Below are 17,993 nucleotides of genomic sequence, written 5' to 3'. Positions count from 1 at the left end.
AGAGGGTCCCTCCGGCGGGAGCAGGGCTGGGACACGGGCTCTTTCCTGGGGTGGCCCTGCCACCTCCTGGCCAGCGTGGGGACTGCCAGCCGGGCCGGTGCCACCTCCATCCCTGCTCCGGGACCCGCAGCCCCCCGCGGGACAGGGGCTGGGGACGCGGGACAGGCCCCTGCCCCATCAATCTGTGCCCCTCACTGGGCCTGGCCTTTCCTCCTCCTCCTCCTCCTCCTCCTCCTCCTCCTCCTCCGCCCGGACAGGTACCGTCGGAACAGTGATGCCGGGGTGGTAGCCATGGCACCAGGCACCATGGGATGTCACCGAGTACCGTGGGATGTCACCGGGTACCACGGGACATCACCGAGGACCGTGGGATGTCACCGGGTACCACGGGACATCACCAGCTCTCGGTGCTGCGAGCCCTGGGGAGGGTCTGGTGCTGCTGCGGCAGCGCCCGGGAGAAGGACCCTCCTCGGGGACGGCCCCAAAAAGGTTTCTCACTCTCCGGTCCCCAAATCCTGCCCTGAAACACAGGTGCACGAGCCCATCCCGGCCCCGGTGCCCTGCGGAGACCCCAGCCTCCTCGCCCCGCCGCTGGCCCCGGGGATTTTCCCACTCTCGCTGTTTCAGACCCAAGGGGTGAAACCAGCCCACCATCTCCCTCCCCCCCCCAAAACCCCCTGCAAACAGCACGAGCTCATTTCTTAGAGGAAAACAACCCTCTTTGACTCAAAATTTTTATTTCATTTCATCCCCTGCTGGGCAGAAAACATCAAGTGCCACAAGTTTTTCACAATAAAACACATTCTCACCCACAACAAGTCCAAGCCAAACCGCAGGAGAACAGACTCTAGGGAGGACAACTTAAATACACTCGCTTAAAAACCAAGACACCCAGCAAGCCCTCGACACCACGGTGTCCAAAGGTGGGTCCCATATAAATACAGTGCAATAATTATGTACATTTTACAAAGGCTGGAACTAAAAGCAACCCCTCCGGGACCGGCTTCCTAGCAAATTCCCAAGGGAAAGGGCTCGAAGGTGCAAGGCGGCGGCAGGGACTTCGCCGGGGACTTTGGCCTCCGGGAGGGACCGGCTCCGCTCACCCAGCTTGCAGCTCAGAGATGCCCGGCGCGTGCTGGACCCGGCAAGGGGGATTTGGGGAGGGGGAAGAAGGAGATGGGGCCGCGGGGGAGCTCTCTTTTGCCGCAGCCGCCGGCCCACATTAATGCTTCCCGGAGCCCCCGTCTGCGGGTGCTGCTCCGGATTAGGCCCGCGGCAGGCGGAGAACGCGGCCCCCGAGGTCACATCCAGCTTCCAGCTCTCCCGAATCCTGTTGCTCCCGACAAGCCGGTACCCGCGATGCTGCTCGGTCCCCAGCACGGCCAGGCCGCGTCACCACCCCCCGGGTGGCAGCACCAGCCGAAACCCTTCCCGCTTGTTTTCAAGGCGGAGAGATGATTTACCAAAGCTACAAATATCATCCCTCCTCCCCGGCTCCAGTTTAAATACCCCCAGTACAAAGAGCTTTAAGACACTGAAGTGAACTAGCACAGATTGGAGGGAGAGGGGCCGCATCCTCCCAAGAAATACTGCAGCGAGCGCAGTATCTTCTCTCTCTAACCGGAGGTGACCTGATCTTTGCTGACTTTATTATTTTTTTTAAGGTTATTGCAGCTACTTTGGGGAACGAAACAGCTCTGATGAGCTGAAACCCAGGCGACGAGAAGCACCGAGCCGCCCCCCCCCTCGCAGGGCCGTGGGAGAAGGGCCGGGATGGAGCAGGGAAGGAGGAATCTCAGCGCTCAGCACACACATGATCCGTACGGGTCTTGCCTGCCCAAAACCACCCTAAGCAACCAGTCCCGACCCGAAAGAACTGGCCTAACCGGGGGGCACGGGGAAGGACCCCGAGAGGAGCCCCCCCGCGACAAGCACCCCCGAAACCCCTGTGCACCCAAGCGTGCCCGGTCTGCCAGCAGCCCCAGGGCACCACGAAGACGGCATCATCTTGGGGAGGTTTCACTTGATTTTTTTTCCCCCCCTTTTTTTATAGCCAGCGATCACATGGGATCGGGCTGGATCCTTTGATGGGAAGTCTGGGCGTTCCCGCAGCCCAGCGAGGGGCCAAATCCAGCACCCAAAGCCCCTCCAACAGGCAGGCGGAGGAGGCAGGAGAGGCCACCGAGGGTGACGGACGCCCCGGGGGTCCCGGCTCCGAGAGCGGCGCACACCCGCCCGCAGCCAGCCCCGAGCCCCGCGGACCCACCCTGCATGAAAGACCCCCACCACCACCCTGGGAGACCCCGGCGGTTTAACCTGCGCCGAGGGAGGGAGGAGGCCGAAGGCACGTGGAGGCCGTCAGCACCGTAGCGGGGGGCCGGGAAGAGGAGGAGGGCGACGGGGAGAGAGGAAGGTCAGTTCTTCAGCAGGTCGCCCAAGTCGTAAGCCTCGAAGAGGTCGCTGACGCCCTCGCCCCCCTCCAGCCCCCAGAGGTAGTCGTCCTGGTCGAGGGGCGGCGAGAAGGCGACGAAGGGCCCCGAGTCGAGGTAGGAGGGGGCGCAGGGCAGCTGGTCCTCCGTCTGCTGCAGGAGGTGCTGGGGCGAGCCCAGCAGCCCTTCCTCCACCTCCACCAGCGCCGGCCGGGGGGGCTCCGCTGCGGCGGCGAGAGGCGGAGATGGGGGTGAGCAGGGGCCACCCGCGGCGGCAAACCCCCCCCACCCCGCCGGCGTCACCCTCGTGGCCGGGCGCCTCGGCCCCCCCGGTACCTTTCTCCGGGGAGGGGGTGGCGAGGTCCCGCAGGGACGTGGTGGAGGAGCCGCCGGTCTCCTTGGCAGGGCTGTCGTCCGGGATCTCCTCCGGGCACAGGTACACCTCGATGGGGCCGTTGGTGCTGCTCAGGTGGAGCTGCAGGTTGTCCTGGCCGGGGGGAGAGGAGGTCTAGGGGCGTCTTTTGGGGCATCTCCCTGCTCCCACAGCCCTTAAAGGCTCAAACAGCCTCCTGGGACACACAGAGACGCCCCAAACCCCCTCCAGGCCGTGGAGGAAGGACCACCCTGGAGATCCCAACCACCCAAGACGCCCCAGATGAAGCCGTTCAGCTGCTGCAGGGCGGGTGGACGGATGTACAGCGCCTGGCGCATCGAGCGCCAGCCCCACCGAACACAGCCCCCCGCCCCGCTGCCGGCCCCCCGCGCACCTCGCTGAAGTCCGGCACCTCCAGCCGCGTCTCCGGCGGCGCCTTCACGGCGATCACCGTCTGCTCCTGGAAGTTGCTGATGGCGCGGAGGTCCTGGTAGGTGACGTACGCGAGCGTGGACGGGGAGCAGGTATAGGAAAAAGCGATGCTGCGAGGGAGACGCCTCGATTCCCCCCGGCCTGGCAGTGCCGCTACCGAACACCGGGGTCCAAGCGTCCTCCCCAGCCCAGGAGGGGGGTTGTCCACCCGGGAAGAGACCAAAGGGAGGAAAAGGGACTCCGAGGGAAGGCGTAGGGCACCCAAGACCCTGCTCCGGAGGGCACATCGCTGCGCGCGGCTCTCCCCCGACAAGGATATCTCTGGTTGGCTTCATCGTCCGTCAGCTGCTTTAGCTGCAGGGCGCAGTCCTGCAGGAGCTGGTCCAGCGTCCTCTCCGTCTTGGCCAGCTCGGCCAGCTCCTCGCGCAGCACCTGCTGCTTCGCCGTCACCGACGTGTCCTCAAAGATCCCGGTCCCCCTGCGCAGCGGGGACAGCGCCTGAGGAGCCATCGGCCTCCGCGGAGAGACACCCGGCTCCCCTCGCCCATTGCCAAGTCCCAGCGGGACACCCCGCGTCCCCAAGCCACCTCTCCCCGTCCTTCCCGGCTTGCCGCCCACCCCGGGAGCCAGCTCTCCCCACGGATGAACATCTCCGGCTCGCCCCGCTCCCCCCGGCATCACCTACATCCACTGGATGTGGTTCTTGGACTTCTTGCGGATGAGCTGGATGCCCTCCAGCACGTTGGTGATGTCGTAGATGCGCCGCTTCTGCACCTCGAGCACCTCGGCGGCGCGGTTGAGGTCCAGGACGCCGTCGGCCGACTCGCTGAGCAGGTGGATGAACTTCTTGGTGAGCAGCCCCAGCGAGGTGTCGTAGCGCGTCCTCTCGCCGGGGGACTTGGGGGCTGCGGGGAAACGAGAGACCCGCCACCCTCTGCTTCAGGCCCCCCAGGTGCAGCCGGGACGCGAGGCCGGGCGCACGGAGGCATCGAACCTCGTATAATCTCAGAAATAAAAACACCCAGGGAGTTTTCTGCTGGTTCAGGGAGTTGATTTGGCTTAAAAGCAACAAGAATGAAGGGGACTGGGCCGGGCGCTCGGCTCTGAAGAGGGTGGATCGGTTTGGGTCATTTTGGGCAGCGCTAGAGGGGATATCGCAGAGACCAGCAGCTCCATAGGGGAGAGAGGTGGGGTCTGCCCCCCGCCCAAAGCAGCCTCCCGCTCTCCTCCCCCCGGCAGCACTTACTCCTCGGGCTGGGGACCTGGGCCAGGGTCCTGCCCTTGCCCTTGGGCGTGCGAAACTCGGGGCGGCACGGCTGCCCGGGACCCTCCAGGTCCAGCTTCCGCTTGGCCTGGAGAGGAGAAGAGAAACCCCCGAAGCCCGAGTTAGGGAAGAGCCAGACGCCAGCCCCGACCCCAAGGCGGGCCCACGCGTCCCAGACCCCCGTGTCCCCCCACTCCCGTCCGTGACATCCCAGGGACGACGGGGACGAAGGTGGCCGGGAGCAGGGGCAGCCCAGGGTGCCCCCGAGGTGGGGGAGCAACGGGCCGGGGGGGAAGGGATGCGATGGGACTTCCCCCCTCTCCTTTCTGCAGCGGCTACAGCAGCCCTGGGATGGGGGTCCGGGTGGTCTCGGGGCCGTGCCCGGGCGGGGGGGGAGGAAGGAGAGGGGCCGCCGGGGGCACCGGCACCCCAATCGCTTCCTGCCCGCTTCCTCCCAGCGCCCGCCCGAGCGCTTCCCGCGGGTGCCAGCGCCCGCCGCCGCCGCCGCAGGGGTTTCCCCTCACCCCGAGCCAGGAACGGCACCTGGGGGGCCCCGCCGGTGTCCCCGACCGAGCCACGAGGGACCCCCCCAGCACGGCCTGGGGGGACAAGGGGCGCCCGGGGGGTGGTCACAGCCCGGAGGAGCTGCCGGCGGGGTCCCGAATCCCCCCACCCCATCCCAAGCGGTGCAAATCCCTTGGGTGCCCCACGAAAAGCAGGTGACAAAACCCAGGGGATTCAGGCTCAGCTGGAGAGAGCAGCCCCCCAGTCCCGTCCCCCCCCCCATACCTGCCCCCAGGCCCAGCTGGGCCACAGGGTCCCCCCCAGCACGTCCCTCACGGTCCGCGGGGCCAGCGCAGCTCTGCTCTCCCTGGCAGCACCCAAGGGGGCCGGCGGAAAGGTGCCCCCCCCCGCTAGGGAGCCAGGGTGGTGCTTGGCTCCTGTGGGAACCCACTGCCTCCCCTCCCTTCCCGCAGCAGTTTTCCCCCGGCGAAGGCGGCTCCGCTGCCGCCCCCGGCTCTGCCCGGAGCTGCCGGCAGCCAGCGCCGGGCGCGTGGGAAACACCTGCCCCGGATCAGCCCCCGGGGGGGGGGGCACAAGAGGGTGTCCCATGGGCAAGCACAGGGCCCCCCCGGTTATAATGGTGGGGGGCTGCCCGAGGAGGCAGGATAAGCGTGTTGTGGGGGGGGAATGGGGGTCCCTTCCCCACGGGGGGCTCGGGGAGCGGGAAGACCGTCCGGCGGCTCTTCGGACAATGGACAAGGGGAGGCCGGCTCCCAGCTGCCGGCCCCGGCCGGGCAGGATTAGGCAGGCGACAGCTGAGCCGGGCACGGCGCAGGGCTCCCAGCACCCCGGAGCGGGGCGAAAAGCGGGCACAAACTGCCCCGCCCCGTCCCCAACCGCAGTGGGGACACCGAGCCACCCCCTCCCCGGGTGCTGCACCGACCGCCGGGCATCGCCGCCCGGGGAAGACACCGCTGCAGCCGGCTGCTCCCCGTGTGATGCTGGGGGGGGAGGAGGTGGGATCCCCATTTTGGGGGGGGGCAGGAGGCCTTGGGGGGGGTGAATGGCGGGGAGCGGGCCGGGCGCCCCGCCAGCTCTGCCTGCCAAGCAGCCCCGGCCCTGGCGCCAAGGGCTGCACCCTGCGCCCAGCCCAAGCATCAGAGCAACCCTCCCCCCGGGGGGGCCGCGTTTCGACAGCGCCCGCCGGTTGCTCCGGGCTTGCCCGGGCCCTGCCTGCCTCCCCCGTGCCCCCCCCCCCCCCCCCCCTGCCGCAAGCCCCTCCGTGCTGCCTGGGGCGTGGGAACGCAGCACCCCGCTGTCGCCCCCGGCGGATTCGGGGGGGTTGGAGGCAGCTTCCAGCCCCCCCACGGGGACAGTTTGCTGCCAGCCCCGACGAGCATCCCTGCGTGGGGACATCAGCCCAGCAAGAGCCGATCCGAATCGCTCTGCTGCCGAATGCCCCTTCCCCGGGGCGGAGAAAGCCGGGGGAGCCAGGACCCCCCAGCAAAGCCGACGCTCTTTCCCGGGCTCCTTTGTAGCCCTGCGGAGATCGCAGGTGGCCACAAATATTCAGGATGGGTCTGGCACCGGCTAAAACAGCTCAGAAACGCACGTGCCCACGGGAGGGAGGCATTTTCCCTCTCTGGGATCTCTGAGGTAGAGGCCAAGGGAAAGCGGAGGCCCAGGGGGACAAGCCATCCCGCTTTCCCGCGGCGGGAAGGGCCCCCGCGCCCCGGGCCACCCGCAGCGAGGCACCGCCGATTCGCTGCGCCCTTTCCCGGCGCAAATCCCGCGGGAGCGTGGGAGCGGCCGCGCTCGCCCTGCCCGGGGAGCGGGAGGAAACACGCCGCGTTATCGGAGCGCCCCGGCTCCGCGCACAAAGGCCACGCTCGGGTGCCCGGGGTGCCACCGTCACGCCCCAAACCGGCCTCCGGCAACCTCGACCCCCCGGGGAGGGGGCAGCTGGCCGCAGCTCCCAAGATCGTCCCCATGGACCTGGCCGGGCGCCCGCGGAGCCGTTGGGCACTGGAAAACGAGGAGCTCTGTAGGCTCCAGCTGGGAGGGCGAGACGGGACCTCTGGAATGGCCGCATCCATCCGGCCACCGATGGCACAGAAAACCCCTGCGTTTGCAACACCAGAGCCCAAATGAGCTCTGCCTCCACGCTCAGAAAAGCGGGTGTTGTCAGGGGGTGTTTTGCGGGAAGGGGGGGCAGCACCGGTCCTTCCTTACGCCTTGGCCCTGGCAGCGAGGGGACGCGGTGGCTCCAAGACAGAGACGGCCCGACACGGCTCCCGGGGCCGGGAGGAGGCAGGTGGCCCCGGAGCCCCCGCGGGACGGGCGCAGCATCCCGGCCGGCCCGCGCTGCCCCCGGGGACGTCCCCACCTGGCACCAGCAGCCGCGGGACGGGGGCATCCATCAGTCAATCGAGCCTTTAAAAGCGCCACCGAAGTGGCAGGCGCGCGGGGTCGGGACGCCTCGCGGGGCCCGGGCAGAACAGAGGCTCCCAGTGAGGGCTGGACCGGCGCCCGGGCATGGGGCGGGCGGGAATTAAATGCCAGCCCCAGCTGCCAGCGGGGCTGCCGGGGGGCTCGGGGGCTTTGCAAGCACAGCCCTCGCCCCAAACCTCGCCAGCGCCGTGGGCACGGCCAAATTCAGCCCTCGGCGATGCCCTCGCCCCCCGGAGCCGCGTGTCCCCCCCACCCAGCTCCCGCTTCCCACCCCTCTGGGTGCATCGTGCAAAGCCGCGGGGCGTCGCAGAGGGGCAGGGGATGGTTCCCACTTCAATCCCGCTCCCAGCGGACACGTTTCAAGCCCCGCTGCGACCCCCGGGACCTGCTATCACAACCCTGCCCGGGCGGGAGCCGAGCCCGGGTAGCGGAGCTGAACGGTCCCTGGGGTGACGGCCCGCCCCGGGGAGGGGGGGGGTGGCAGCCCAAGGCGGGGTGCCAGCGGGGCAGCGAAGGTGCCCCCGATGCCGCCTGGCAGGACCGATGCCGGCACGCAGCCGTCACTTCCTTAACGCGAGAAGGAGTTTGCACGGGCCTCGGCTCTGCGGCCGGAGCTGGAGGCACAGCCCAAAGCGTCTGCAGGCGAGAGACAGAAAAAGAGAGGAGAAAAAGAAAAAGAAGAAAAGAGGAAGAGCGGAGCCAGCTTTGCGGGCACGCAGGGGCTACGGGAAGTTGAGAAACCTGCGAGCCATTTCACTGAGACTTCTGATTTCGGCCCTTACCCTCCCCCACGCGCAGTGCCAAAACATCTTTTTTGGGGGGCAGACCCCGAAAAAACCGGGAGCGCCTCGTGCCTTGAGCTCGCCCAGCCCCGCTGCCCGCTCCCCCCCTGCCCTGCGAGGGGCCAGCACGGCCCGGGGACCCCAGACCCACAAAAAGCGGGTGCAAAGACAAGACTGGAGGGGGGGCAAAGACACCTTACCGGCAGCCTTCCCGCAGAGGCCGATCGGACGCTCCTGAGCTCGGGGCCCTGCGGGGTGGCGTAGAGGCAGCCGCCCCCCGGCGCGGCGACGCTGACAGCCGCCTGCGAGTAGAGCTGGGTGAAGTAGCCGCCGGGCACGGAGGGCACCGGGGGGCTGCCCAGGCTGGAGGCCGCCCGCTCGGCGGAGCCCATCACCGCCACGGCCTGCTGCTGCTGCTGCTGCTGGTGGAGGTGGTGGGGCGGGAGGGCGACGCCCCCCCTCCCCGCGCCGGGGGACACTCCCCTGGGGAGCCGCAGCATTGCAAAGTCCTTTCCGAGAAGCCCAGCTGGCCCGGGGGAGGGGGCCGAGACGCAGCTCGGCTTCGCAGAGCCGGGGAGGTCACAAGCCCAGGGGCAGCATTTTGGGGGGAGGAAAGGGGAGATCGGGGGGAGCTGCCCGCCTGCAGCCGCCAGAGGGATCCGCAGGGCCCTGACAGCGGCCGGAACTCCAAAAAACCCTTAAGAAAACGCTCAAAAGCTGCAGCACCGGGAGGGGAGGAGGGGAGGGGGGGCACAGCCAGCAAACCCCTGCTAAAAAGGCGAGTTTCGCCCTAAAAGTCGCCCCCGGCAGCCGTCCGCGCTCGAACCGGATGGAGGCCGGGGCGGCCCGGCGCGGCGCGCCGCCTCTGCCCGGCCCGGCGGCGGCTCCGGCTCCTTCCCCTCCTCGGCCGCGTCTTTTTCTTTCTTTCTTTCTTTCTTTCTTTCTTTCTTTCTCCCCTTCCTTTCCTTTCTCTTTCGCTCGCTCTTTTTTTTTTTTTTTTTTTTAAGCGCCAAACGACGTGCCGCGAAATTCGGATTTCCCGCGGAAAACGCCGCGCGCTGATTGGCCGCCGCCGCATCCGCCCGCCCCGCTGGATGCGTCGCGGCCGCGAGGGGGGGTTAAAGTGGCAGCGCGCCGCGCCGCGGGGCGGGGCTCCGCATGCAAATCAGGGGGCGGGGCCTCGTTGGCGCCACCTGCTGCTGCTACAGCGGGACCGGGGGGGACAGCTTGGACCCCCCCCCCCCGCCCCCCCCCAGGCTGGGGCATTGCTGGTGGTCACGGCGGCAATTTGCGTTTATTTTTTGCAAGGAAATCCCCACAGCTGCAGCCTGCGGGCTGCAAATCCCCGCCCCCCGCAAAAAAAACCCATTCCCAAATATATCCGCTGTCCAGCAGGTTGCAGGGAACTGCGGGGTGCCTGTCAGGACCGCTGGGGTTGCATCCTTTCGGGAAAAAACATTTCGGAGCCCTGCCCTCAAGTCCTGTCCGACAGCAAACGCCCTCCGCGGCCGGGGATCGTGGAGCGACGGAGCTGTTTGGTGGGCGGGAGGCTTGAGAGCGCCTCGGGCATGAGGAGGTTTGGCCTCGAGGTCCCAAAGCGCTGTGTTTTCACCCCAATCGCCCCACACGTCCCAGCAGGGAGGCAGCCTGCAGCATCCGGGCAGCCTGTCCTCCCTCCGGAGAGGCTCAGCAGGCAGGGACGTCTCTCGGGACAGGGCGATGGATTTGCCTCCTCTGATCCTCTCCCAGCCTCCTCCGGGACACAGGTCGCTACGTCGTTGCCCGCTGCCGGAAAGGTCTAGCGCTCCTCTGCAAGCAACAGCCCCATCCGCCCCGGTGCCGCTGTGCATCCGCCATCCGTCCTGGCATCTCACGCGGGGGCCTAGGACAGGACACGCTGCCCTCGGACCGGCCACCTCTTCTCCTTTCCTGCACCGCCACGTCCTGTCGTCCGGGCTGCACGCTCTGGGCTGGGGTCGCGTCTGCGCCGTGCACCCCGGCAGCTCGGGGCGGCTGCGGCTGGCGCGTCGGCGAGGCTGCCTTCGCGGCCCCTTTGCGGTACAGCGTGTGCTGCGTGTCCTCGGGGTCAATCCCGTTCACCTGGAGAAGGGAAGGGAGAAACGGGGGGGTGTGGAGGCTGGACACGGGCCGCTGGGGTAGGTTGGGATGCAGTGGTGGCAGAAAGCCCCACGGCAGTGGCAAATCCCTGGGCAAGGGGAGCTCAGGGACCTGCTGCACCAGCACAAGGCCTCCGACAGCCCCTGGGCTAAGCCAGGGTTTAATCCTGGTGAGGCCTTTGAGCTGGAACAGCTGGTCCCCTTCCAGTCTGCCCCACCCCAGCATGGGACTGTGTCACGTCCAGGCTGGGGACGAGGGGCATCTGGGTGCGGAGATGGAGCCTGCTGTGAAGAGACCCCCTGGAAAACAGACGCACGGACAGGGACACACGCCAGCCCCACGGCTTCTGGCGTGCGAGGTGCCCGGGGAGGGGACATGGAGACAGGCACCAGGCCCTAGTCCAGACGGGCTGCCAGGCCCTAGCTTGGTTTGGGAGACACCCAAAAATTCGCCACTGGCCTCCGACCCAAGACAAACTTTTGCCTATGAACGTGCAGAGGCTTTTCCTCTTCCTACAGCCTCCGCGCTGAGCCGTGCCCCACGTCCCCGAGCTCTCAAGCGGGGTAGAGGCCGAATGAAAAGCCTTGTAGCACGACCCAGCACCGGCAGCAAGCGCTGCGGGCCCAGCTGGGCGCTGTGTCCGGATGCCAAGGGCTCAGCTGCGCTCGGCAGCTCGGGCCACAACAGACCTTCGTGTTCCACCCGCAGGGAGAAGGCAACTGCCGTCTCCGTTTCAGCGCGCAGAGACAACACAGTGCCCCACGGGGGGGATCAATCGGTGTCATCCCACTGCCTTCAGCAGTGACCCCCCCCCCCCCCCCCCCGCCCAGGGACGGGGCTGGCGTGATGCTGGTTGGGAGCAGGGAGAGCCCAGGCTCTGGGGGCTGCGGATGGCAGACGGTGCCGCCACCTCCGGCAGCGTGACACGAGTGGGGAGGACGTCCCCACGCCTCACCGATCGCTGGAGTGAGAGTTGTCCGAGCTGTTCACCAGGTTCCGCAGAATCAGCTCTTGCTCTTGTGCCTGGTTGAACTCGATGGACCTCACCTCCTCCACTATCCTGGGAGGCACAACCAAGGGAGGAGTTAGGAGCGAGCATCCCCCAGTGACCGCATCCACCTTCTGCCCATCACCTCCTACCCGTCAGTCCCACCATCCAGCGCCCTCTCCCCTGCAAGCCAGCCCTCCCCAGGAAGGATGCGGGCCTTCGCAGGGAGGTAGGAGACCACCGCAGCCAGCTTGACAAGAAGCCAGCCCAGGCCAAGCTGGGAAGAGGACGGTACCAGGGTGCTCTGAGTCTCAGCCCAGGGTGAAGGACTCACTGATGAAGTCTGAAGGACGGAGTGTGCTACTGCCCGGGCAACCAGGTGCAGCTCAGCTACTAACAGTAGTGCTTGGCCTGCGCGGTGGCCATGCTCACGTGGCTGCAGATGTGTGTGGTGAGGCGTGTTTGAGCCCACAGTGTAGACACAGATGATGTTGCAGCCAGCAAAGGTCTGAAGCCTGATTGCACTGAAATTCATGGGGGAAAAGGTTTTCCCTTGGCTGGAGGGATCTGCCCTTTGAAACGCCACCATAAGAGGAGGGGGCATCCCTTGCTTTTCCTGTTCAAGCTACAGCCCCCAAGATCCACTGGCCCAGAAGCTCTGCTGCACCACCTTCCAGCCTACAACTTTCCTCCACAGAGTGGCTGCATCCCATAAATCACTCAGGGTGGTAGCAATGGAGATGTGAAACCAGCTTAGCAACAGGAGAGAAAGGCTGGTAACCAGTGACAGGTGCATGACAGGAGCTAGGAGGTCTCCATCAATGGACAAGTGTCCAAAATAACCATCAAGCATGGAGGCTGGTGGGTGGTTTCACTCAATGGGAGACTCAAGGTAGTCTCAGGTTTCCTAGCAGAAATGATGTCTCTGTCCACTGTCCACCTAGACAGACAGCAAGGCCATAGACTTCCTCCAAGATGACAACCTCTCTCCAGTTCTCTCTGTCTAGACGAGAGCTACATTACTTAATACCTGCTCAACAGGCCTTCTCCAGGCTAAACAGCCACAGCTTTCCACCAGTAAAGTCCTCTCCTGTGCCAGAACCCATGGGTTGGTATCTCCCTGTCACATTGACGCCTCCAGATGGGTGGCAGCCATCAGCTTCCACCCACAACTGAAAAGAAAGCCTCTCTGGGACAGAGCTCCCTGGAGAGGGGGTTATTTTGCCTTGGCTGTGTATAGATGGGCTGATTCTACCTAATCCAGCCTATGACAAAGCTAGCAAAGAGGAAGGAGTTTTGTAGTTGGCCTCACGTGTTGAGCTCCTCCCGGATCTCCTTGTAGTGCCTGAGGTTCTCCCGGATGGAATGCAAGAGGAGGCAGAAATCATTAAAGGCCTCCTTGCTCAGGTTGGCCAGGTTGTGGTAGGTGAACGGCTCCTGGAGGTTGTGCATGGGGGCCTTGTCCCACATCACTGCCTTGAAGTGCGTCAGGCCAAGCTCAGGGTCCATGTCAACATCCTCGCTGACCAGCTGGAAGGGTTAAACATGGCAATGCAGCCACGTCTGCTCACCTTCGCCAGAGGAAGCACCCAGGAGGTCCTTACACACCTGGGGGGCTGCATGCAAGGACCAACCCTCCCTCTTGTCAGATAACCCAAGCCTGGAGCACAGCACAATGGAGACAAAAATCCAGGCCTTCACGTGCCGATGGTAGGTGCAAAGTGCAGTTACAACTAAAGCCAGCTGCAAACGGTTTTGAAAAAATTCTGTTTTTTCCCTTCTCTTCCCTTCCCATTGGTGTTTTCTATAAAAAGCCTCAATTTTACCAAAATTCTCCTGGTTTTTGGCTGGGGAGGAGAAAATGAACCAATGATAGTAAGACAGAAGTGCAATCTCTTTGGTCCCAGACGCTTTGCTCCATGAGCTGGTCCCCCAGGTGCAGTGAGTTCAACACCCAAGAGCATTTCTCCTCCTGCGGCACAGCCCCATGGGAACTGCAGTCCGGAGCCTGCTCCTCTCAGGATATGTCAGCTCCCTGAAGGACCACGTCTCCACCCTGAAGGACCACATCTCCACCTGGCAAAGCACCTTTCTTCTTCCCAAGCCATACACCTCATCTTGGGAGGTCAGTGTCCCCCAGAGAGGGGGACGTCAACCTCAGATCCCCACTACCACCCTCTAGGGCCCCACGTGTTGCAGAACAAGGGTTCTGGGTGACATGAGCTCTCTGACATATGAGAAATCATGTTGGGGCTGGTGTGCCTCTACACTAGCCCCTGGGGGGGGATCAAAGCTCCTTTTGAGCAGGGGGAATTTCCCCTCATCCCCCACAGAGACCCCAAAATAAATGATCATGTGCTGCAATGTGGTGCCAAGGGTGTTCCCACAGTCCCTGCTCGTGGAGAAGACAAGAACAGGATGGGCACAGCTGGGTGGAGGAGCTCGCCTTAGGGAGGGATTGGGCAACCCCAGGTACAGCTCCCTAGTTTGGCTGCCCAGGGAGATCTGTTTATAGGAAACCACCAAAACACGGTCCTTCCAGGGTGGTTTTGAGGCATGCTTTCAGCCCATAGTAGCCCCATCCTTGGCGCAGGATGCCCGCAGAGCTGGCCTGCCCTGGGCGCCTGGCCCCACGGCCAGCTTACCTCCAGGCAGGGCTGAGCAGCCAGGCTGGCCCCCTGCTCCTTCTTCTGCTGCTTCTTCTCGTGAGTGATCAAAGATTCCTCCAGACTCGACATCACCACGGCCACCAGCAGGTTGGCGCAGATGAAGGTCCCGCCCGTGAGGAAGACTAGGAGGTAAATGGCACCCCCTATTTTCACAGCATGCCCTTCTTTCCTGCCAGGCACAGGGACAATCTGGTTCGCAGCTGGTGGTGGCGACCATCCAAGCATGGAGTCTATCTCAGCATCCATGGAAAAGGAGCCCCCACGTTGCCCCCGCGCACCCACATCCCACCCAGTCCTCCCTCTGTCCCCAGGGTGGGAGGGGACCCCAGCCCAGCCCCAGCCCAGAGCCCAGGTCCAGGGCTTCCCAAGCCCTGTCACCCCTTGCAGGGGCTCTGGCGGCTCAGCGCCCTGCGAAAGGACCGGGGCTCGCTCACTCACTCGAAGGCCTGGTAGATGTTCAGCCAGCCGTCCTGTGTGACGCAGACGAAGAGCGAGTACAGGGCCTTCCCCAGGTTGCCGAAGTGGGCTGGGATGATGTTGCTGAAGAGGATGACACCGAGCATCGAGAAGACCTGCACAAAGACGGCAATGGTGGGGTTCCACCTTCACCATCCCCTCTCCAGGCCGTGCTGGGAAGAGTGCCCAGCATCTTCCAACCTGCAGCCCAGGGGTGAGGCAAGGGAGGGCAGTTACACTGCTTGGCTAGCCTGACGCGAGCAGGGTCCTGCCAAGCACACCAGCATGGGGCCGGGAGCTCAGAAACCACCTCTGCTTCTGATAACCGTGGCCAACACTGGATCCCATTGACCGAGGCCGAGGTGTTTCCTGGAGGGCCCCTCTCCTGCCTGCTCCCGGGCCCACTGCCGGGTGGGCATTTCCTTGGGGAAGTGGGTGGCTTACCAGCATGAGGATAAAGAGCAGGAACATGATGTTGAGCAGGTTGGGGATGGCCTTGAAGATCACGCGGATCATCCTCGCCAGCCCCTTGACCAGCATGCAGACCTGCAGCAGCCTCATCACCCTGGGGCAAGGTGAGAGCTCCCTTCGCCTCGCTGATGGTGGGGGGAGGAAAGAGCCAGGACGCCTGGGTTCCCTCCCTGCCTCTCCTGCGAGGGTTTGGGGGAGGCTCTGCGCTGCCAGGGGGGCTCCCCAAACCAGCTCAAAAAAGTGACAGCAAAGAGCAAGAGATGCAAAGAGCTTGGGCTCCTCAGCATCTCTGGCTTGCAGCCTCGGTGGAGAAGGGCTGTCACAGCTGATGTTGTGTGTCTGAATGAGGAAATTGAGAAGTTGTGGGGTTTGCTTGGCTCGTTGCTGGCTTTGGGCAAATCTCTCCCCCGTGCCTCAGTTTCCCCGCTCCCCTCCGGCTGCCCAGGGAGAAGGGACCTTGCTTCCCCTCGGTGCACACCCAGGATCTGCAGGGGACAGGACGGGGCACCTTTTCTCGGGGCAGCAAAGTGTCGGTTCAGACCAAACCGGGGAAGCTGGAGGCTTTTGGGGAGGCCACCCCCTTCCATCGCTCACCTCAGGATTTGTAAAATCTTCGGGTCGTTGAGCGGGGGGATCAGGGGGCTGATGGACAGGTAGACCACGATGAAAAAGTTGAAGATGTTCCAGCCATCCTGGGGGAGAGGAAGAGGCCTGAACTCGGCGGTTGTGCAGCGCCGTGCGCGCAGGGTGGACGGGTCTCCATCGCTGGCTGCAGCCGCAGGGACCCCCCAAAAAATGCCCAAGGGAGCAGCAGCGGGACCCCAGATGACTTGGGCTCTTCCCTCCCGCACGGTTCAGCCTCCCCCCGGCAATATCCACCTCGGGGATCAGCACAGAGGGGGCTGCAAAGAGTGGATTTGCCCCCCGTGGGTCTGCCCCATGGCGCGGGGGGGCAGGCCTGGCCGGGGGGGCTCATCCAGCAGCTTGTGGGTCACGGTGTGAGCAGGGCTACCAGCCATGGGCTGCAGCGGTCCAGCAGCCGAGCATCCACCCACCCGGGCTGGGGGCCCTGGAGAAGGTCCTGGAGAAGGTCCCAGGGAGGACAAGCCCTAGAGGGGACGTCACCGCCCCCCTGGACAGCACAGGGGCATGAGAACGGGGCCCAGGAGTCCGGCTTTTTGGTGCATTAACCGCAATAAAAGCAGGCGATGCTTCGCCCGTGCGGCTGCAGAGCCGGTTGTCGAAGGCGGCCTCTTCCTCCTCTTCCCCTGGAGACGGCAGCAGCGAGCCGCGGCTGGGAGAGCCCGGCTCAGCCCCGCCGGGCCCAGCGCCCGGGCCGCATCCCTGCCCCTCGCCCTGCCTCAGTTTCCCCGTCCTCCCCGCGGAGCGAGGGCTCCGGAGCCCCCCCGCAGAGCAGGGAGCCCGCACGGGCCGGACGGACGCTGGGACACCCGCGGCGAGGAGGGGACGGACAGTGACCGCGGGACATGGGGATGTAGGGATGCAAGGACACGGATGTAAGGACACGGATGCAGGAACACAGGGATGCTGAGGGTCTCGGGCCAGGCTCACTCACCTTCCAGTACAGCCAGAAACCTTTGTACCAGTTGAGCAGGACCTCGAAGAAGAGGACCGTCAGCACGATGTTGTCTATGGCGGTGCTCAGCGAGAAGTAGATCTGGAGAGAGGACGGAGACAAGCGCTGAAGAGCATCGCCGGGGCCCCGGTCCCGGCCCGGGAGAGGCAGCAGGGTGGCAGCGGGTCGCTCGCCTGCCAACGAGGGGACGAGATGCGCTCCGCGCTCGTGGGGCTGACGTGGGGAGCAGAGTATAAAATCTCTGCCCCCCCAAACCCCCCTGATTTCCCCACCCAAAGCGGTTCCAGGAGCACAGTTTTGCCATTTCTAGCTGCTCCCACTGGGGTTTGCAGCCTGCGGGGGGTTAAAAACACCACCAGCAACCGAGGATCAAGGGCACCGGTGGAGGGGGTCTCGCCGCCTCCTCCCCTTCCTCCCCCTTGAGCGACGCTTTGGGGACCCGGGTGTTGCCGTCCCAGGTGGAGGAAGCTCGTCTTTCCCAACATGAGTTACCCCAATGCCGGGGGCTGCGAATGCCAAGAGGAGCTGTCCCCCCCGGAGAGACCCAGCGAAGGCGAGCTCTGTGGATTCTCTGGTGGCTAGTATGGACGGAGGCCCCTCCCCGCCTGGCTCTGCCCCCAGGGACCCCCCCAGCTCATGCTCCCCTCCTGGGCACGAATCTCCCAGGGAAGGAGCAGCACTGGGGCATCTCTCCACCAGGTAAAGGTGCTGGGGGGGGGGGGGGGGGGGCTTGCAGACGTATAGGGAAGGCTGCCCAGGTCCAGCTGCAGCGAAAGGCGGGGGGGAAAGCGCAGGAGGAGCAGGCAGGCCCAAGCAGCAGCCCAGCGCACGTACAGCGCCGAGCACGGGGCCGCCGTCGGCTGCCGGCCGGGCACTCACCCCCTTGAACCGCGGTATGGCCTGGCTGGCGATCACCGCCACGTTGGCGAGGACGAGCCCGGCCACGGTGAACTTGAAGGCCGGGTGGGCGAGGAAGCGGCTCGTGCACACCTTGGCGAGGTATTCCTCGTGGTCCCAGAGGTCCTGCCGGGGGGCAGCGGGCTGAGCGCGGCGCCCGGAGCGGGCTGGATGCCCGGAGCGGGCTGGACGCCCGGAGCAGCCCTACCTCGCCGCACACCACGTCCCGGTAGTTGATGAGCAAACCCTGCGACTCCGCGTCCTGGTTGCGCTGGCGGCAGCGGGGGACAAGCCTGTCACATGGGTCCCAGTGGCCCTGCGGCCCCTCTGAACACCCCCCCCGGCCGCATCCCCCCCCCGCCCGCCACAGCCCCCGGTGAAGCCCCATCCCACGGGGACCATGGCGGAGCCCCGCCGGCCGGGGACCCCCTCACCCGCCTGGTCTTCGAGGGAGAGGCCATCTCGGCGCTGCCGGGCATCGCCCCGCTGTACCTGCGGCACTGTGACCTCACCGTTCCGAGCGGCGGAACGTGTGACGTCACCCTTCCGTGCCCCGTGACGT

The 17,993-nt window shown here is 65.5% G+C and overlaps 2 protein-coding genes across 2 annotated transcripts; both read right to left on the bottom strand.

The window, feature by feature from the left end:
• Nucleotides 1-697: 697 nt before the first annotated feature.
• E2F2 (E2F transcription factor 2) lies at nucleotides 698-9,322 on the bottom strand. Its single transcript, XM_026096714.2, has 7 exons — nucleotides 8,436-9,322; nucleotides 4,481-4,586; nucleotides 3,920-4,139; nucleotides 3,554-3,712; nucleotides 3,197-3,311; nucleotides 2,766-2,916; nucleotides 698-2,653 (listed from the first exon to the last, which is right to left on the bottom strand). Exons 1-7 carry the CDS (start codon nucleotides 8,733-8,735, stop codon nucleotides 2,415-2,417), a joined length of 1,290 nt encoding a protein of 429 aa, XP_025952499.2. The 5' UTR covers nucleotides 8,736-9,322; the 3' UTR covers nucleotides 698-2,414.
• An 887-nt stretch (nucleotides 9,323-10,209) lies between these two features.
• On the bottom strand, nucleotides 10,210-17,910 carry CATSPER4 (cation channel sperm associated 4). Its single transcript, XM_064524888.1, has 12 exons — nucleotides 17,866-17,910; nucleotides 17,640-17,702; nucleotides 17,414-17,557; nucleotides 17,273-17,298; nucleotides 16,514-16,775; nucleotides 15,532-15,629; nucleotides 14,911-15,031; nucleotides 14,449-14,582; nucleotides 13,987-14,179; nucleotides 12,654-12,871; nucleotides 11,309-11,413; nucleotides 10,210-10,335 (listed from the first exon to the last, which is right to left on the bottom strand). Exons 1-12 carry the CDS (start codon nucleotides 17,908-17,910, stop codon nucleotides 10,332-10,334), a joined length of 1,413 nt encoding a protein of 470 aa, XP_064380958.1. The 3' UTR covers nucleotides 10,210-10,331.
• Nucleotides 17,911-17,993: the final 83 nt, after the last annotated feature.

Source organism: Dromaius novaehollandiae, chromosome 23, assembly GCF_036370855.1.
Source record: "Dromaius novaehollandiae isolate bDroNov1 chromosome 23, bDroNov1.hap1, whole genome shotgun sequence".
NCBI classification, from domain to species: Eukaryota; Metazoa; Chordata; class Aves; order Casuariiformes; family Dromaiidae; genus Dromaius; species Dromaius novaehollandiae.
The sequence above is the reverse complement of the archived record's forward strand: the minus strand, read 5'-3'. Positions and strand labels throughout refer to the sequence as shown.

Bases quoted from the DNA above. Each gene is read 5' to 3' on its own strand.
- CATSPER4 (XM_064524888.1), bottom strand. From the start codon at position 17,910: ATGCCCGGCAGCGCCGAGATGGCCTCTCCCTCGAAGACCAGGCGG. The intron at 17,299-17,413 runs GTGAGTGCCCGG...CTTTCGCTGCAG, and splicing joins CCATACCGCGGTTCAAGGGG to CTGGACCTGGGCAGCCTTCC. The intron at 15,032-15,531 runs GTGAGCGATGGA...ACCTTGCCCCAG, and splicing joins AAGATTTTACAAATCCTGAG to GGTGATGAGGCTGCTGCAGG.
- E2F2 (XM_026096714.2), bottom strand. From the start codon at position 8,735: ATGCTGCGGCTCCCCAGGGGAGTGTCCCCCGGCGCGGGGAGGGGGGGC. The intron at 2,917-3,196 runs GTGCGCGGGGGG...CCCCCCGGCCAG, and splicing joins AGGTGCCGGACTTCAGCGAG to GACAACCTGCAGCTCCACCT. The intron at 2,654-2,765 runs GTACCGGGGGGG...TCGCCGCCGCAG, and splicing joins CACCCCCTCCCCGGAGAAAG to CGGAGCCCCCCCGGCCGGCG.